This window comes from Syngnathus leptorhynchus, chromosome 12, assembly GCF_054491065.1.
Source record: "Syngnathus leptorhynchus isolate UIUO chromosome 12, UIUO_Slep, whole genome shotgun sequence".
NCBI classification, from domain to species: Eukaryota; Metazoa; Chordata; class Actinopteri; order Syngnathiformes; family Syngnathidae; genus Syngnathus; species Syngnathus leptorhynchus.
In genome coordinates, this window is record NC_141206.1 from 3,700,599 (window position 1) to 3,719,913 (window position 19,315).

Here is a 19,315-nt window from a genome sequence, read left to right on the forward strand (position 1 = left end):
GAAAACAGATGATGTGCGTGCATCCATATGTTGGACCCGTAGGCCTCTTTTGTTCTATGACTGATGCGCCTCACAACTTTAAAGCCCTCTTCCTGCACTTTAAGTCCTCCTCCTCCTTCTGTTGATTTGCTGGCTGAATAACGAGTCAGCACGATGATCTGGCAAAGTGTGCCTTGCGTTTTGTGTGCCCCAACCCCTCCCCTCACTGAATCCACCCACACCCCATCCCACCCTGCAGCCTGCACACTCACAGCTCCAGACTTTGTGTTTGGGGTGAAAGGGACCTTCTCAAATGTCCAATGCAGCCGCAGCAGCTGCTATTGGACCTCTCTTTTCTTTAGCACAAAAGAGGAGAGAGGTCCAAGGTCCCCATGCACTTTTGTTGAAGGCCCCTCCCCTCGTTTTTCTCCTCTTTGCATCCATTGAGGAGGGTGCAGAAGTGTTGGCTGCAGCTTTTGTCTGAGTTTTGTTTTGGCGAGTCGAGTTGTTGAGGGGGTGCGGAACAAACACATTTAGCCACCTTTCTGCAGCACACAAACACAGACGCACGACACAAACTCATTGTGGTGTTAACAATAAATGCATGAGTACATGTGAAAGCAAAAACCCACCAGTGGTTTCAGTGTATATCAAAAGAGAAAATGACTTAGAACTTAGTAACTGGCATTTTGCATACACACACAATTAACACTGGGTAGATAGTCCGGAACCACCAATAGGTGAAAATACAGATTGTGCCTTGACATACAAGTGCTACAACTTCTTTTTTTTTTTTTCAAGTTACAAGATGGTGCTTTGATGTTTTTTGTACTTTTGTACCATCGTGTTTTTGCTGCTATCACTGAGTGTGCGGTTTGGCAGATAGTGAACTGAGAAAAAAAAAAAAAAGAGTCAAGTGTGCTTGTTATGAGCTAATTACGACAGAAAACCATATAACTAGACTGTTGTGCAAATATGAACGTATGAATTATTTAAGAATTTTCTTTCTGATATGGCTATTTTTTATTTCAACTGTCCGGGATCTACAAATGTAAATCAGCTGTATGCTAACATTTACACAGGTATGCTAACAGTCTTCATCAAGGTGCATTGTCCTTTTCAAAATAATAATTAAATGAAATAAAAAGCTGGAAACAAATGAGGAGTTGGAAGATAAGTTTTTTTGCAGCTTTGGACTTTGCCTACAAAATTTAATTATGAGGGTTGACATTAAATTATTAACAAATCAAAATAAATCCTGGAAGCTTAGAAAAAGTGTGGCACTTAGTGCACAATATAAAAGATAGGACCACAACCTTATGGCCACTTATACAATATAATGACATCCAATAAAAGACTTTACAAAGACAATTGTGGTTTGAATTAAAACTGACATTAATTGTACAATTCAGTATAGTCATTATTATGATAGTAGTTAATATTGCTGTAAATGTCAATGAACTCCAAATGTGATTCATTTGTTGTTGTTGTTGTTGTTATAAATGTCCATCTACCATCACTGCTGCTGTGTTTGTATGAAAGCCTTGAGGGCCCCAACTTGCAGTACTTGCAGTGCGGGGCACTCCAATGTTTTTGCAACAGCTGTGTGTGTGCATGTGCGGGTGTGCATCTGTTTTTCAGGGTAATGATGCAGCATTATATTGCATTAGCATAGTTACCAGACGGCCTCTATAAGAACATAATAAAAAAATATCTGTCATTCACAAAATGTACCTAAATATACGATGATATACAGTTTAGTTTTTACTACAATTAAAATATATTTAAATTGCTACTAATGTGTGCGCTGGCTTACTGGCAGCAATGAGAATATGTACATTACATGCTTTCTTTAATAATTAATTGATTCATTCAATTAGATTAATTGGAGATGCATAGAGCCCACACGCACACTGAATGCTGTCCATCACAACCATCTGCTGCTGCTCTTTTGCACATAGAAAGGATTTGGGGGGGGGGGGGGTTATGGAGGAGGGACACTTGAGAACAGCATGTGGCTGCAGCAGTGGACCTCCTTATAGCCTAGTTTAGAAAGAGGGCCGATGTTTCTCAGGTTGAAGTTGTTCAGGTGATGTTTGTAACAATACTATTCGTTTTAGCAATACTTTTGCATATATATGTCTTTTGCATGCATTGTTTGGATAAGTTGTTCGAAGGTTTATTATCATGTAACATCTATGCTAATTTATGTTAGCCTCTCTATGCCACTTCACGTTATATATTAGCATTGAGCTAGAAAAATGTAATGAGACGAATTATATGTTTTGATGTTTTCAACAGTTTGGTGTCAATATTAAACTTTTGCTTTATATCCTTTTTTTGTATGATAAACTTCAGCTGAGAATTAAAATAAATGGGTTGAAAAAAAAACGTTTCGCCTGATATTTGAAGAGCTGTGCAAGTGAGAACAGGTGATGAATAAAGTTTTACATACAAAATTATAGTCCATAGTCTCACCCCTGTGGGTGGATCCAGAATGTTTTGAAAACAATAAATTGAGATTCACTGTGCTTTCAAAATGCATGATTTTCAAATAGTTTCATCATGCTGGAACTCTGCAGTGTTGTGACTTGAGGTGTGCTAATTTTCATCCATCGCTAAATTGCAGAAGCCGACATCATCACTACCCTTCACCCTCTCTTTCGTCAGCTCATTAAACTGAAAAGCAGATGGAGTGAGTGCCGGGTGGGTTGCCGAGGAGATTTAAAGTGCTGATTGCGTTTCAGCTGGTCTTGCTTTGTGTGTGACGGTGGGGCGTGGAGACTACAGCAGCTGTTGACTTTGCAATGGTGACACAAGACTTTGAAGGTCAGTTTGACTTGAGAGTCTGAATTCAGTCACAAAGGAGAAGTGGAAATGTTTGAATTGCAACAGCGCAAAAGAATAAAGCACGCGTGCCAAGTCCAAAATGTCACTTTAATTACGCTGCACTAGAGGTGGGATGGTATGGAGTAGATTTTGTCACGAGTAAAATTAAGATTTGAAATGTTGTGGTGGTTCTGGTTGCGTTTTTGAGTCTGATTTTTTTTTTTTTTTTTTTTTTTATTGACAGAAAAAACATGCAGGATAGTGGCCCTCAAATACCAGATATTCAGTTTGACAGGTTTAAATGACCCAAAACTGTGACTGTTGATCTACACAACTAATTTCAACAGTCTTGAAGGCCAATTTTATGGTAGCTCATCAAATACCTCATACATTTTATACTTTCAGGATTTTTTTTTGTGATAGTAGAATGTTGTTATCACAAATATAAGGACTTGGTATTTCAGCGCTATGGAGCAGTCTATCTAACCAACACGTGGCACCCATGTTGGCAATGGGGGGGAGAAAAGACCACTGTGATGAATTAAAACATTTTATTTCTTCCTTAAAAATGTTTTTCCATCTGCAACTAATATGGGAAATCATTTGACAAAGTGAAAACATTTTTGCTTTTGTTTTTTTCTTTTTCAACACATTTGCTGTTTGCTAGAACATCATAAATCAATATTAGTTAATTAAGTAAACATCTGGATTTTTTCCCTATTATTTTTCATTGTTCAGCCATATTCTACAGTGAGTGGGGGGGAGAAATGACCAATGTGATGAATTAAAACATTTTATTTCTTCCTTAAAAATATTTTTCCATCTGCAACTAATTCATCATTTCATTTGACAACGTGGAAACATTTTTGTTTTTTTCTTTTTCAACACATTTGCTGTTTGCTAGAACATTGTAGATCAATATTAGTTCATTAAGAAAAAATGAAAGGATTTTTTCCCTATTATTTTTCATTGTTCAGCCATATTCTAAAGTGAAACCTTTAGGCAACAGGCATATTTTTTTTTCAATATTTATCTTGGTTTTTTGTCGTTGTTAAACTTCTAAAGTGAAACCTTTAGAGAATTAAGACAATTCTGGAAAGTGAGAAACATTTTCGCTGACTGCAACTGTTGCCATGTTGCTCAGTCTTGCAAGAGGCCATTGTTAAAAAGTCTCTTTTTAGCAAGTCCTCTTCCTCAGCACCGCTTCTTCTCCTGCTGCGCGTGCTTCAACGAGCGACGTGTGCTGCGTCGCATGAGCGAGAAATCACCGCACGCACACGCCGCTTCTCCTTCCTCTCCAAACCTCATCCGCACAAAGAATGAGGGTCGATGTGTCGCTCTTGAGGCATACCTGACCTCATTCACATAAAGAATGAGAGTCATCTTGGTACGGACGGGACAAGAGGCGACGGTTCCACGGGGGCCCCTGGGCCCGGCGCCGTGCTGCCTGGATTGAGAATCCTCCTCAGGAGTATCCAGGGATGAGCAGAGACAGCCTCATCCTGTCCATCAGGATGAGTCTTTGCTACTTGCAGGGAAGCTTCACATAGAGGAGCCCAATCCCGCATCAGCGTCCGGGGAGGCTGATTTCGGGAACCCAGTCGTTCAGACGCCGGCTCTCCTCGCAGAACAGGTGCAGCTTCTCCAGAGAGGGGTCCTCCCAAGCCCCGTCAGTTGGATTCTGTTATAACAGAAAGAGGAGAAGGAATTTAGACCGTGTCCCCATTTCACACATAATAAAACCCTTCGCATTGACCCCAGGAGCTCTACGTACCGTGATGAGGACACAGTGAGCATCTTCGAGCTTCTCCGACTTGCCAGCAACAATCTCAGACAGACGTTGCTTGTCGCTCACTCTGACGATGCTGATGTCGTTGTCGAAGCAGAAGGACTGGATGAGGGTGAAATGGATCTGCAGCGCAATGTCACACTCGAAATCCTCGTCCACGGCAAGCACGCAGAAGCAGACACTGTCTGGATCGCTGTTGAAGCATAGAAAAAAAAGCACACGGTAAGCTGCTGCAACTGATTTGATTATCTTGGTGATGATAGAGAATCCAAGCAAACAAAATATGAAATGTTCAACAGAAATTTATTCCAACTTACTCGGTCATTATTTTTGCACTCTCATAGACCCCGACGGTGAGTCGATCTTCGCCCTGAGCGCAGAGTAGAGCTTCCTTCAGAGATTTTCCAGCAGACTGCATGGTGAGTTGTAGGGTATCTTACAGTTCAGTTGATGGTGAGCTGTTTGCCACTTTTTATACTACAGTCCCGGCACACGCTTGCTGTCTGATTGGCTCTTTCAGGCACAATGGCTACAACAGGCCTGCTGCCTGCCCTCCGTCTGCCTCTGGGACGCGTGCCTTTAGAACTCTTCTAAAGTCGGGGTGGCATCCTTTGAATGAAAGGATCAGACAAGACTTTTTGACCTTTTGATGATTTGGGAATAATATAACCACACAAGAGGAAAACCCTTCTGTCAAAGTTTTTTTTTTTTTGTAAATCAACATGGTGAGGTTGTGGATGTTTAAACATATTTGTAGACATTTCAGACTTTTTAGATGCCATGATGTATAAATCTTTTGTAAATCTGCTAGGAAAATGTTCCAAAAGAAATAATGGAACATAATTTCGGGTCATATGTTTGTTGACTGTTCAGGAACATTTTTAAGATTTTTGTATCATTCCTAATGGTCATGTAAAAATACAAGTCTTAAGTTAATAAGATCAAATGACATGTTACTTTAATGATGAAAGTATGATGCCAAAGTGAGTCATGATACAGGTGCATGCATCTCAGCATTCATAATTGTCAATAACAATTGCACTTTCTTTTCTTTTACTTGAAATGACAACTCACATAATAACACTTGAGTGCCAAAATTCCAGCATGATGGCTTTTTCAATTCAGAAGTTTTAAAGTAACATGAGATGCTTATTTTTCCCTTAAAAATATTGAACCGTAGTAGACTTGCAACTTAATAAAAAACAACTGCAATTCCATTTCATGGTATTGTTCTGCAGCCCGTGCAGAGCATGAAGACAACATGGAAGTTAAAGGAATTTTCCAAGCTTATAATATTTTAAGAAGAGCTGTTTATAATTCCTTGGTAATGGATTTGATCCAAAGATGATACATTAATCAAAGTTATGAAAATAAAGGGAATAGTACAGAATATTGTAATACAACATTTTCAATTTCACGGTAACAATATTGGTCATGAAGTAGTGCGGCATTGATCGAATGAAAAAAAAGAGAGAAAGAAGGAAATGAGAATTGTCTGCTTATTGTTAAATTCATGTATTTGTATGTGTCATCTGAGTTTTATAACTTCAGAAGAGGACATGCTCGCATGTATAAGTCAAATGCATCGCCACGCGCCACTAGTTTGCATACGCAAAGACGGACCTCAGTCGAGGCGCGTGGCATCTGGAGATATGCCTTGGTGTCTTATCTCGCAGTCTGCATCGATCTCCATGACGACTGAGGGGCGCCATCTGTCCCCCTAGGGAAGGGTGGACAAAGGAAGTCGGCCAGCACCTGCTGCGTAGCGTGGGCCGCACACGATCCAGGCACTTTTTCATTTATTTCAATTACAAACTTTGGATTGTGAATAATATAATACGTTCAGCTATGCGCAGTATATGTTGATTTATTGTTCTCTATGTGTTTGGCAGATTTCAAATTTTCAGAAAAATTCATTAAAAAAAAGTAAACATCAGATTTGTATTTCTTGAGTAAGCGCAGCATGCTGGTCGTGCAGCGATCCTTTTTTTTTTTTTTTTTACTTTATCATCTTAAATATAATCTGACTTAAATCCATTTTTTTTTCTTGCTGATTTATGCGTCAGCTCTCCAATGAGCGTGGGGGTTTCTGAGTCGCAGCTCGTCGACAAACCAACACCTTGTGACGCACGACAACCCGCTGAGGAGGCCTCCGTGAAGCAGATGTGCTGAAAAACACAAAAGGATCGTATCGATTTGCACGCGCCTGCCACGGTCGTGGCAATGCCATCAAATAACTTTATACGACTGCGTGAGTTTCTCGCAGCTGAAGCCTGCAGACTCAACCTGCATGACAAGCGCACATGCGGGACAGAAACTGAAAGTTGCAAGTTTGCAAGTAAACACTTTTTTTTTGTTGCCGCAATAATGTCCCGATAAGCGTTTGTTGTCGTTGACAACACACTCTGAATATTCTTTACGCATGTTGAGAGTATACACACATGCGGGCGATTTTTATCACCGTTAGTGCGCCTTTGGCAGATTGCATTTTTCATTGTAAATGTTTGGAGCGCAAACTGCAACTGTGACCTCTTTGGCATTCAAATTTAATCAAAAACTCAGACAGGGCAACACATGCAAAGTTGTGGACAAAAGATTCGTGTGGCGCCCCGGGGTCGGGTTTGACCTGGGTTTGTGGGAGGCATCGCGACACTTCTCCATCTGCCGTTTTGCCTTCAGTTGAACAATGGAGAAGAATCAATCTGTCCTAACCTGAGTTCTGCACCACCTCTTCACCACATCACTCATATACGCCTAATGACTATTTAGATAGGGGGTAGAAATGCAATATATGTTATGAATTCACCAGAATTGCAGTATTATGTTTTCAAAAGGACGATCAGAGCAAAAGACTACTTTGTTGGATCACATTTGAGTAAATTGCAAAGAATTGTGCTATTTGCATTAAACGTTTTGAAGTTGAGTAGTCTCTTCCAATAATAATTATTAAAAAAAAAAAAAAAAAAACAGGCAAGGATTTTTGTGTATAGCTGATAATCACGTGCTCTGCGTGACCCATGCAGCAGCACGCACAACGTTCTGGCACGCGCTGCTCATTTGCATTTGTATGGAAACCGTGATAATGGAAAGCTTTTCTGCACACACAATAGGGCTGCTTTATGGTCAGGCCAGCCCCGAGTCCACAGATGGCACCGTCCACCTGCCCTTTCTCGACATGGGCTGCTGGGGGAAGAGCTGGGGGGGGGGGGGGGGGGGGGGGGTCGCACACTTTCTTTATGCCATTAAGAACATAAAAAAATAAATAAAAATAAAACAAATTAAACAAATAAAATAAATAAAATAATAATACTAAAGGCTACTTTCCCCCCAAAAAATACAACAACAGCAATACCAGTCTAATTCTTCACTTTATGTTTTGGGTTGAATAGTTGGTGCAAGAACTCGCTCACCCTTAGTCACGTGATTTTTCTTTTGCAACTTCCACAAAAGAAAAAGCAACCACACTTTTGTGTGCGTATATTAGGCTATTTTTAGATTCGGGCCAGGCTGTTGCATCCCAAAGGGGGAGCATGCGTGGCTCGATGACCCCCATCAATCTGCCACGAGCCAGAAGTGTGACAATAGTATTATCATACCAATACACGCAGCCGCAGCCAATCAGAGGGCAGCTCTTTTACAACCCCACACGAGCTGCTCTGTATAAAAGGCACAAGCCTCTCCTCTGAGGGCACTCTGCTCTTTTTGCGGATCAAACCCACACAGCTTTTCATAGCTACCTGCCTGTGCTTGTAAGGAACCTCATCAACATGACTCTTGAGGAAGTTCTGACCCAGAAATCCACTGAGCGTGCTCGGTGCACCGGCAAAGCACTGGAAGAAGTGCTGGTTACTGCCATGGACAACCACTCCCTCACTGTAGGAGTGTACGAGTGCGCAAAAGTGATGAATCTGTAAGTATTTTATAGAACACAAAATTTGCACAAAACGTGTATCCTTGGAGATGCTTATAATTTTTTTTTTCTTCTTTGAACAGTGATCCAGACAGTGTCTCTTTCTGCGTGCTTGCCGTGGACGAGGATTTCGAGTGTGACATTGCGCTGCAGATCCATTTCACCCTCATCCAGTCCTTCTGCTTCGACAACGACATCAGCATCGTCAGAGTGAGCGACAAGCAACGTCTGTCTGAGATTGTTGCTGGCAAGTCGGAGCAGCTCGAAGATGCTCACTGTGTCCTCATCACGGTACGTAGAGCTCCTGGGGTCAATGCGAAGGGTTTTATTATGTGTGAAATGGGGACACGGTCTAAATTCCTTCTCCTCTTTCTGTTATAACAGAATCCAACTGACGGGGCTTGGGAGGACCCCTCTCTGGAGAAGCTGCACCTGTTCTGCGAGGAGAGCCGGCGTCTGAACGACTGGGTTCCCGAAATCAGCCTCCCCGGACGCTGATGCGGGATTGGGCTCCTCTATGTGAAGCTTCCCTGCAAGTTGCAAAGACTCATCCTGATGGACAGGATGAGGCTGTCTCTGCTCATCCCTGGATACTCCTGAGGAGGATTCTCAATCCAGGCAGCACGGCGCCGGGCCGAGGGGCCCCCGTGGAACCGTCGCCTCTTGTCCCGTCCGTACCAAGATGACTCTCATTCTTTATGTGAATGAGGTCAGGTATGCCTCAAGAGCGACACATCGACCCTCATTCTTTGTGCGGATGAGGTTTGGAGAGGAAGGAGAAGCGGCGTGTGCGTGCGGTGATTTCTCGCTCATGCGACGCAGCACACGTCGCTCGTTGAAGCACGCGCAGCAGGAGAAGAAGCGGTGCTGAGGAAGAGGACTTGCTAAAAAGAGACTTTTTAACAATGGCCTCTTGCAAGACTGAGCAACATGGCAACAGTTGCAGTCAGCGAAAATGTTTCCCACTTTCCAGAATTGTCTTAATTCTCTAAAGGTTTCACTTTAGAAGTTTAACAACGACAAAAAAAAAAGATAAATATTGAAAAAAAAACTATGCCTGTTCCCTAAAGGTTTCACTTTAGAATATGGCTGAATTAAATTAATGCTAAATATAAAAGAATTGTACTAAAGAGTATGTCACTTGTGAAAAGAAAATCTGAGACGGTTGTAAAATTAGTGGAAAAGCTGAATAAAAAAACTACAATTATAACTCTGGCTTGTGTGTGTTTTTGATTTATTTATTTATTGCAGTTATGCAAAGTGTGTCTTTTGGCAAATGGGGTTGCAGGGCTGGAGGAGTGCGTGTCCTAATAAAAGTTTTAAACTCTGCAAATTTGCCTGAAAGGGGGGCTCCGGTCGGTCATCTGCTCAATGCTGTCCCCCTGCAGCACAAGAACAACCGCACCCCTCCCTCACCCATCATTTAATCTGCATGTGTAAAGCTTACAAACACAATAGCGCAGCTCCGGGCCTGTCAGCTCCAGCAACGCGGACAGAGCCCCCATTGTCTGCCCTGCAGATGTCTCCACAACCACGCCACACCATCTGCTGTTGCTTCAAGAGGGGGTCGGTGAGGGCATGGCTGAGAGGGGAGGAGCTGAGGCTTTAGTGAGAGGTCCTGTATAAAAAAAAAAAAAAAAAAGTGACACATTGGATTTGGTGGGCCGGTCTAGCTGGTCTGGGTCGGTTGTGAAAAAGAGAGGGGTCCCGACCGTGCAGCATCTGGTGTCCTGCCAGCTGCTGTTATAGGACTATTGTTTACTCGCAGGAACTTGTTGGACCTTTGGTAAACAGCCCACACAAGGACGCAGTTTCAGCTGTGTTTGGGTGCGGCAGTAACTCTGCCACCTGCTCGATGGAAGAATAAAACTTACGTGACTCAACTGGGGTTCGCTTACCAACTGTCTTTTGAGCACAAATTGTATTTTGTGTAACTTTTTGTTTTTCCATAAAGAAATTTACAGAACCATTTCTACATTCTTTGTGAGGTCACGATGTATACATCATGGACCAGATTGGTTCTATTGTGACTTTAAAAGGGAATTAAAGTTACAGTTCAATATTTGGATGTTTTAATTAGTTTAGTATGACTTGAATAGTCTTAGTAGCAGGCTTCCAAAACGCGTCTCGAATGCGCTCTCATCCCAGGGAATGCACGCACGGACGCACACGCACACACACACACAAACACACACGCACACACACACACACACACACTCGCACACACACGTTTTTCTTTATGTCAGTGTTATGTTTTCCTGCAGGGTATTCCAGAAAGCAGGTTCAACATACTCTGCGTCTATCCCTGAACTCTGAGTTGATTTATTCTGAGATGGGAGACTTTGAAAGCTGATCTAAGTTAGTTCAATCAACTCTGTTTCTCCAGCTTTTCCTTAACCAGTAGAGCCTTGTTTTCTTTTGTTTTCATGTGTTTCCTTTAAATTAAATATTTCCTCACTGAGCCACAGCCCCACATCATTGTTTCCTTGCACTTGGGTCCTCCATTCCCAGATTCGTGACACACATGACTGAAAAACACACTGGAATGGAATTTATATATATTTTTCAAAATATATTGAATAACAAACAAATAAGAATACAACAACATCAGATATTTAGAATTAAGGAACCAAAGAGATAATTACAAAAACACATTATTTGCATTACAATAATAATAAAAATATTTAATAAGACCTTTGGCATCTATTGGAAAGGCATCTAGGGTCCTCAAAACTGATTAATTGCTTTCTTAATGTGCTCCACTGATTGGTTGTCAGGGTAATTAAATAAATCGAAAAAACATTGAAATCAATATAAACACAAAATCAGAGCAGCCCTTCATATCATGAAATCACACAGAGCTTGGAGGTGTGCCGGAGGCCCCGATACGCTCGAAGTCCCTCCCGCTTGGGGTCCCTCACCATCCCTCGTACCACTGGCAGGCTGTCGCACCCCCTCCTTCTTTGCGCTCGGTGCTGCAGGATTCGATAGACCCCTGTAACGGGGCTGCGACTATCATTCAGTTGATTGTTCCGTAGGTATGCCGAGGTAAAGCCGAGCTTCTCCAGGGAGTACCTGACCTCCTCCATCTCCTCCTCCTTCACAAAGTCTCTACTTTTGGAATCCAAGAGACCTTGCAGAGGGCTTGCCGGTTCAGGAGATGCCAACGACCAGGGGAATTCCACAGGTAAAAGCCAATCACAACCCAGCATCTGGTCAACAGCATAACGCTCAATGGGATCTGCTTTTAAGATGCCCCTGATGAGCCTCTGACAGGGACCAGGAACCCAAGGCGGGATGCTGTAAGTGCCCTGGATGACGCAGCGCCTCAGCTTGCCCATTGTTTCAGCACGGAACGGCATGGTGCCCGTCACCATGAAGAAAAGCAGCACACCCATTGCCCAAACGTCCACAGGAGGGCCCAGGTAGCACTCATCCTTGAAGAGCTCTGGGGCGGCATACGGAGGTGAGCCGCAAAAGGTGTCGAGTGTATCATTGCGGTTGGAAATCTGCTTGCTGAATCCAAAGTCTGCCACTTTGACACAGGCGCTGGCGGTGAACAGAACATTCTCTGCCTTTAGGTCCCGGTGGATGATGTTATTATTGTGCTGCAAGGTAAATCATTACAGATGGTTTTATTTCTGAATACTGAAAACTTCATTATTGCATATTCTATGGTAGAATCCTATTTATAATACTGTATTTTCCGGACTATAAGGCGCACCGGACTGTAAGGGACACCTTCAATGAATGGCCCATTTTAAAACGTTGTCCTTATATAAGGCGCACCGGACTATAAGGCGCACCATTAATGCATCATGTCAGATTTTTAATCCAAATCAAATCATTTTCCATTTTATCTTTTTTAATTCAACTTCAGGTGCAACTAATTACTTTATAATCACAAAATAATGATCCATAGTCTTTTTGATTCATGATTCATAGTCTTCAGTGGGCCACTTATGATTGATTTCATGACACAATGGTTCGGGTCAGTTTAAATTTAGAAATGTAGTCCATATTTAAGGCGCACCAGACTATAAGGCGCACTTTAAGGTAACATTTTAGGTTTTTAGGTATGCCTTATACTCCGGAAAATACGGTACTTGACGAAAAGTTGAGAACTTTGCATCCATCCATCAATTGGATTGCTCAGTTGGCCTTCCGAGCATGTTTTTGGGATGTGGGAGAAAACTGGAGTTCCCAGGTAAAACCCACGTAGGAATGCGGAGAACATGCAAACTCCACACAGGGATGGATGGAGGTGGAATTGAACCCGCACCTTCCTAACTTGGAGGCCGATGTGCTAACCAGTGCCTCCTTGATTTTTTTCATTTAACTCAAATTAAGCGAGTGTATTTTATATTCATCCTAAAATTCCATCAAATTTTCCAAACTTTTGTGAGTGGCGTGAATGCTCACCGCGCTGACTCACCATGAATTTAATGGCAGAGAGGATCTGCGAGAATGTAATCTTGCTGGTGTTGTCTGCCAGTTTTCCCTCATTGCAAATAATGTTGTGGAGGTCTCCCCCACCAGCATACTCCAGCACCAGGTAGAGGCGGCTTGGCGTCTCCACCACTTCATAGAGACGGATCACATTCGGGTGCTGGATGGAGTTCATGTTGCTGACTTCTCTGGAGAGAAGCCGCTGGGCCTGATTGTCAAATCTTGTCTTGTCCAGGATCTTAAGGGCCACTTTGTCTACGAGGACACATAATAAGACTTCAAACACATTGGCTGTTTGGATGAATAACTTTGAAAAAATGAGGGTATAAAAAATGGATGATGGTTTTGTGTTAAATCAGAAAAGAAATTAAATTTACACTGATGGAATGAATGAGAATAAATTCTGGTCACACAAACAACTAATAGCAACAGCTAGCATTAATTCGATGATCATTGATGTATATTTTGATTGATTTGCATTATTCGTTTTAGCTACATTACCAGCCATCGATACATCCTTTTTTCTATACAGCAGGTGAACACGGTAAAACCTAACACTACATCTTGATCGAAAGAAATATGAAAACACAACTTAAAACCGTAACTCAGTTGCTGCCCCTGATGCTGTGTCATCAGAATATGGTTGAGGAAACTGAATTAAAATGCTTTGAGTATCTTGACGGTAGAAACGTGCAATACAAATAAAATTTACAGTTTTAATCAAATCAATTATTATGAGTAAAGAAGTGAAAATCGACATCATTGAATTGAAATCTCCAGTGCATCACAAACACATTGAGCTCAATATTGCAGATACCTTTTGTGAGAGCATGAAAAGCCAGTTTGACTCTAGAGAAGGTCCCATGGCCAATCTCTCCTCTAACTTTATAGAAGCCGACCCTGCGGCCGATGACAAGCTCCTTGATGATTCTGTCATCCTTGTGCATGTCCATCGTGAGCTTCTGCAGCGGGGTAAGACATAGTGGACCATCTGCTTCCTCTCCCTCCTGTTCAGGGTCTGAGCTGTCTGTAAGGCAGTAAAGGCTATGGTGGAGTTTGGGGCTTGTTACCTGGATCTGTCCAGCTGGCATTTTTGATGATGCTTTCATCTGCAAACCCATCATGGTAAGTTTTAGACAACAGAACAATATTCCAAAATCCATGCAATGCAACCATGAGTGTAGTGAATAGCAAGCTATGACCAAGGGGGTATTGGTGACTATAGGGCTCTGTTTGCAAAAATCTATGCTGGACGGCAGACCACGAATGTCTCCAAGCTGTAGTTTGGACACCCCGGCTTTACAATAAAGTATCAAACACTACACAGATGGATGCATAGCCATATTTAAGAGCTGTATATTCTTACCGAGTTTCCAAACTGCTGGTAGAAGTCAAAACACCATACTGAGGAGGGGGGGGGTAAAACTAACTCCAAACTTTGGAATTGTTACCCATCACAGCCTCCAATGCGCTACAATACTAATGATGAGGACGAAGGTTTCTCAGGCCACACCCTTCACCTCCACCCATTCTTTTGGCTCTTTGAGGGAGGATGTCCTATGATGGTGTCCTGAGCTATAATCCTGTTTTAGTTTACCCCAACCCTCTGAAAAGGCAGATATTAACTCACAACAAAAAATGAGGCACAACCTGTTTTAATAACAAACGTGATAACGGTGAAAAATGGCTGCTGTGTCTGGTAGTATCGAATGCGGTGACAAGTGACTTGTTAGCTTTTGTGAGATGAATTGTTACGCAACTGTATTACACAATGTTCTAGGTGAGATTAGCGTTGGGATCCTACTCAAACGCCGTGTGAGTAGCACAGATAATAAGATTACAGAGCATCATGTCAAAGCTTTACCGGGAGGAGCTTCTCCATTCAGGTGTTCTGACACGGTGAGACAGGCAGCAAAACCTTGAACCTTAACCTCTACTTTTCATGACAATTTCTAGCCTATCAAGGATCTGATTTTAGGAAAAATGAAACAAATAGAAAAGGATTATTTACTGGTGACCAGTCTAGCATGTCCCCTGCTTCTTTCCTGAAGTCAGGTGGGAGAACTAGATATAACTAGAAATAAAGGCATTTTGGAAATGGCAAGTCAGTATACTTTTAACCCAATATTGAACAGAGAGTGCCCTTTTGAGGGGGGAAATATATAACAACTGCTTCATGAAGCATATTTGTACCTTCATTTCCCATCACTACCAGTAACATTAACAAGGACAAGCGCTATAGCATATGGAAGGATAGTTGTATTTGAAGATCATAATAAAGATATCAAGATGAGTTCAATTATGCATAAATATTATGACTTATCATGAGCGATGCACACCGGGTATAAATTGGTTTGATGTTGCTTGTGATTTTTTTTGTTTCTTTGAATCTAATTAGCATGAACTTTGGGAGGGGGGGGGTGGAGAGAATTTAATATGCTGTTACACATCAATGAACTCGACAGATGTTTCATCCGTACCATATCGAATCAAGGGGCAATCATTCCAATTGAAAATAAACATTTCTTGAATCATATACTAACCAATGCATCAAATACATATCAAATCGTTCTTTGCTGGAGACACGCACACACATACCGATGCGTGATTCTGAGTTGCGCTAACTTAAAAAAAATCAATCATTAAATGAGTTGGAATGAATCAACTGGGGAAAGATCAACAGAATAGAATTTTGAACGTCAAATGGTCTCGTGTTTTTCTACTTAGTGCTCCGCCTGCCAGCCGTCAACTGCTTCAGGTGTCTGATTGGATTAAGGCCTTAGACAGGAATAAAGCCTGTGTTTAACTGTGATCTCAGTACACTGGTCACCTGCCAGAATGGCAGTCACGCTGCAGATCAATGTGTGTCAATACATCGTGCATGGGAGACAATTATCCTGTTAAATGACCCTACGGAAAGTCAAAAACTTGAATTCAAATAAGTAGTAAATGTAAACACCCTGGAAACACAAACCTTCAGAACTGGCAGGCCAGTAGCCTATTAGTGCTATTAACGTGTAAACAATTTAGGTTCTTCTTTTCTTCGAACGGCTACAGAGGCTGCCAATGCGCTGGTTGTCTTCCAGCTCTTTAATTCTCTGACGTAGAACCCCAATCTCTTTGTTCTTTTCTTCCTGAATGAATTGCAGTTTCTAATGGACAAACAAGCACAGACAACACAAATGGCCATATATTTAATAACCAAGATTACAATTCTGAGAACATTTATTAAGATAACAATGATGGCCTAAAACAATGTTGCCATATTTTTTTCTAATTCAATGAGACTTTGATTTTGAGAATTGCTTTAGAACATAAATATGCATGAATGAAAACATGCTCACCCTTTTGAAGAAATTTTGCGCGGAAAGAACGGATTCTCGCTCTTTCTGCTGGTGTTGGCTCATCTGAGCAGTATTCTGGATTCTCCCCAACTTTTCACCAAACTAAAAAATAAAATAACATTGGGCGATGCAAAAAAAAAATGAACCAACATTATTCAAAACTCATGACAGAAGTACAAATAAATTACTTTCAAGCAATAGTATGTAGCAGCATAATTTTTGTTTTCATTTTGATGCTACACCGCCTTGTTATGAGGAGAGCTACATTGCTGAGTTTGCATTTTTTCTGATAGTTCTAACACTACAGGGTAAAAAAACAACAGACAATATTTCAAGCAACAGTGATGGAGGACCAACATTTAATTTACCTCAATTTGCAGCTTCAGAAGCTCGCTTTGCTGTTTTCTCTCCTGGTCCTTCAGCTTTGTTTTCATCTCCTCCAGATTCAGATCTTTTTGCTCCATTAACTTCATAACTTCAGTCTCTTTGGCTTGCACTGCAATAATAGACATTCCATCACTGACCTTAAAATTAAGTTTACCTTGATAACTGAACTGCTTAACTACTCATACCAAGAATATCAAGAAACTGAAAGAGTTTATCTTGATCAAAATATTTCAAAGTGTTTTCAGTGACCTTCATGTGGTACTGTCATGTTAAAAAAAAAACAAGCATTCTGAATGTGCTCAATTCTCAATTGCACAGACTTTCAATTTTGTGATACATGAAGGAACTGCATGTTACAGTTGCCTTGATTGTGACTCCATTGCCTAAAGCCCACGTCTGCAAAATGTTTTTTTTTTTACCAGACTACTTGCATGTGTCATGTATGCTAATGGCTTAGTAAAAGTGCTCAGTAAAATTTCTCGCGTGAAAATGTTTACTGCTCTTACGTTGACTGCAAGCTTCTTTGTGGGTCTCCTCCACCTGCCTCCTGCACTCTCGCTTGACAGTCTCTAGCCCCCTCTTGTGGCTTTCTTTGTGTGCTTTCATTTCACAAAGCAGTCGTTGGATCTCAGCCTCTCCATCCTGATCGAAAAACAAGCACAAACAAAAAGTGGAAAAGGAGCTCTTGAATCAAGACCAGTTTTCACTGATTTCAAATATTACCTCTGCTTTTCGTTTACTTTGTTGCTTCAAGATTTCCATATTGCTTTTCAGTGTCTCCTTTTCCACTAGTGTGAGAAAATAAACAATTGCGTTATGATTCTTATATAGGCGAAACTGAAACATTAGTGATGATGAACATGATGTTATATTCAGTTCAATACATTGGGGATACACCCTACAGAAATGAATTGACATCTTTTTGAACCAGTTACAAACAATGTCCAAATTAACAATAGTTTCCTAACACACTTGTGTTACCTCTGAGGTCGCACTGCTCTTGCAAAGCCTGTTGCAGCTGGTTCACTGTGACAAGAAGGGCATCTCTTTCTGGGAAAAAAAATAAAAAAATCAGAGAAACATTGTAAAATGTCCAGCAGGAGGACACAAATAAACGCCTCAGAAAAACAACAACGCCTCATCAAGGCATGCAGGGGTGTCAAACTCGTTTTTTTCACGGGCCGCATTGAAGTCATAGCTTCTTTCGGAGGGCCATTATGACTGTCAAAACAAATAAGTGTATGAGCACCTCATATTATATACAGTAAAAGCTACAAAACAAACCGACAAATAACTCGTTTTCAAATCAGACGAGTAAAAACTGGTCAAATATTAAAAAAAAAGATATTAAAAGTGAAGACAATTTGCAATTCTAGTAACGACCCACGAATTTGATGCACAATTTGTCTTCACGGGCCACATCAAATGATGTGGCGGGCCGTATCTGGCCCCAGGGCCTGGAGTTTGACATGAGTGCTGGATACCTTCAATCCTGTACTTTAATTCTGTAATATATATATAACCGTGACATATCAATATCAAATGAACCACAAGGTTTAAAATGAAAAATAAACTCACCTTCAGTGACTGCTTTCTCCTTGTTCTCGTAAAATTTCACTTGTCTGTTGGCGTCTTCCAGCATCGTCTCCAGAAAGATGATTTTACCATTTAAATCTGTAATTGTCTGCACGTACAAACCTTTTTTTTTATTTTTTATCACATTTGATATAGTACTGCAAATGCACGCAGACCTGTTTGGCAGTTCTGTACATACAGAATCATCACGCTAAAATTTACCTGGAGACAAAAGTTCAATATTAACTTACATTTTCGAGTACGATGAATTCCTCTGTTAATTTGTCAAGATTAATTCCATTTAGCAGTGCCATGTAGAAGATAAGGTACGAAATACGCGTTAAAATATCTTGAAGCAGGGGAGGATTAGCTTAAATGCGTCCGAGTAACAGGCACCGATGGCTCGCTGCACAACTATTAAAGAGAATTTAAATAAATAAATAAATAAATAAATATTGCACTGAACATTCTACCAAAAAAAAAAAAAAAAGTAATTTAGTATTTGTAGTTGACGCCCAAGTACTGCATATCAAGTACTATCATGACTCATTTTAATTCCAATTCTATCCCTCCAGGGCAGATCTGAAAAGAGGGGCTTGGCGTAAAGAAATGTCATAAAATGAGGACTGGCACGAATTAGATATGGATTGGATTTGCAATTTTTGTATGTATGAAATACACAGGGCAGCACGGTGGAGCACTGGTTTGCACGTCCGCCTCACATCTATGAGGGTGCGGGTTTGATTCCACCTCTGGCCCTCCCTGTGTAGAGTTTGCATGTTCTCCCCGTAACCACATGGGTTTTTTTCCGGGCACTCCAGTTTCCTCCCACTTCCCAATAACATGCTCGGTAGGCCGATTGAGCACTCCAAATTACCCCTAGGTGTGAGTGCGGGTGCGAATGGTTGTTCGTCTCTGTGCCCTGTGATTGGCTGGCAACCGGTTCAGGGTGTCCCCGCTTACTGCCTGATGACTGCCGAGATAGGCTCCTGCACACCCGTGGCCCCTGTGGGGACAAGTGCTATAAAAAATGAATGGATGGATGAATTACAC

At 41.4% G+C, this 19,315-nt stretch overlaps 4 protein-coding genes across 7 annotated transcripts; 1 reads left to right on the forward strand and 3 right to left on the reverse strand.

Moving 5' to 3' along the window:
- Positions 1 to 4,375: 4,375 nt before the first annotated feature.
- Positions 4,376 to 5,015, reverse strand: LOC147047877 (growth arrest and DNA damage-inducible protein GADD45 gamma-like). The gene is made up of 3 exons (XM_085926061.1): positions 4,915 to 5,015; positions 4,583 to 4,790; positions 4,376 to 4,489 (listed from the first exon to the last, which is right to left on the reverse strand). The coding sequence occupies exons 1-3, from the start codon at positions 5,013 to 5,015 to the stop codon at positions 4,376 to 4,378; spliced, it is 423 nt and encodes a 140-aa protein (XP_085782187.1).
- Positions 5,016 to 6,801: 1,786 nt separating this feature from the next.
- gadd45gb.1 (growth arrest and DNA-damage-inducible, gamma b, tandem duplicate 1) lies at positions 6,802 to 9,666 on the forward strand. The gene is made up of 4 exons (XM_085925990.1): positions 6,802 to 6,935; positions 8,352 to 8,507; positions 8,591 to 8,798; positions 8,892 to 9,666. The coding sequence occupies exons 2-4, from the start codon at positions 8,365 to 8,367 to the stop codon at positions 9,003 to 9,005; spliced, it is 465 nt and encodes a 154-aa protein (XP_085782116.1). The 5' UTR covers positions 6,802 to 6,935; positions 8,352 to 8,364; the 3' UTR covers positions 9,006 to 9,666.
- Positions 9,667 to 11,121: 1,455 nt separating this feature from the next.
- On the reverse strand, positions 11,122 to 14,459 carry nim1kb (NIM1 serine/threonine protein kinase). Of its 2 annotated transcripts, XM_085927041.1 has the most exons (4): positions 14,323 to 14,459; positions 13,774 to 14,065; positions 12,943 to 13,211; positions 11,122 to 12,115 (listed from the first exon to the last, which is right to left on the reverse strand). In XM_085927041.1, exons 2-4 carry the CDS (start codon positions 14,063 to 14,065, stop codon positions 11,351 to 11,353), a joined length of 1,326 nt encoding a protein of 441 aa, XP_085783167.1. In that variant the 5' UTR covers positions 14,323 to 14,459; the 3' UTR covers positions 11,122 to 11,350. The 2 variants fall into 2 exon arrangements, with proteins under 2 accessions (XP_085783167.1, XP_085783166.1); XM_085927040.1 differs by lacking the exon at positions 14,323 to 14,459 and having other exon boundaries at positions 13,774 to 14,246.
- Positions 14,460 to 14,492: 33 nt separating this feature from the next.
- On the reverse strand, positions 14,493 to 19,263 carry ccdc152 (coiled-coil domain containing 152). 3 transcript variants are annotated; one of them, XR_015067821.1, is made up of 9 exons: positions 18,514 to 19,101; positions 18,266 to 18,371; positions 17,669 to 17,737; positions 17,411 to 17,475; positions 17,194 to 17,329; positions 16,669 to 16,796; positions 16,301 to 16,402; positions 15,931 to 16,108; positions 14,493 to 14,562 (listed from the first exon to the last, which is right to left on the reverse strand). XR_015067821.1 is itself a non-coding variant. In XM_085927043.1 (8 exons), the coding sequence occupies exons 2-8, from the start codon at positions 18,327 to 18,329 to the stop codon at positions 15,983 to 15,985; spliced, it is 690 nt and encodes a 229-aa protein (XP_085783169.1). In that variant the 5' UTR covers positions 18,330 to 18,371; positions 19,140 to 19,263; the 3' UTR covers positions 14,589 to 15,982. The 3 variants fall into 3 exon arrangements, 2 of the variants coding, with proteins under 2 accessions (XP_085783169.1, XP_085783168.1); XM_085927043.1 differs by lacking the exons at positions 14,493 to 14,562; positions 18,514 to 19,101 and adding an exon at positions 19,140 to 19,263 and having other exon boundaries at positions 14,589 to 16,108; XM_085927042.1 differs by lacking the exon at positions 14,493 to 14,562 and having other exon boundaries at positions 14,589 to 16,108; positions 18,514 to 19,097.
- Between the last annotated feature and the right edge of the window lie 52 nt (positions 19,264 to 19,315).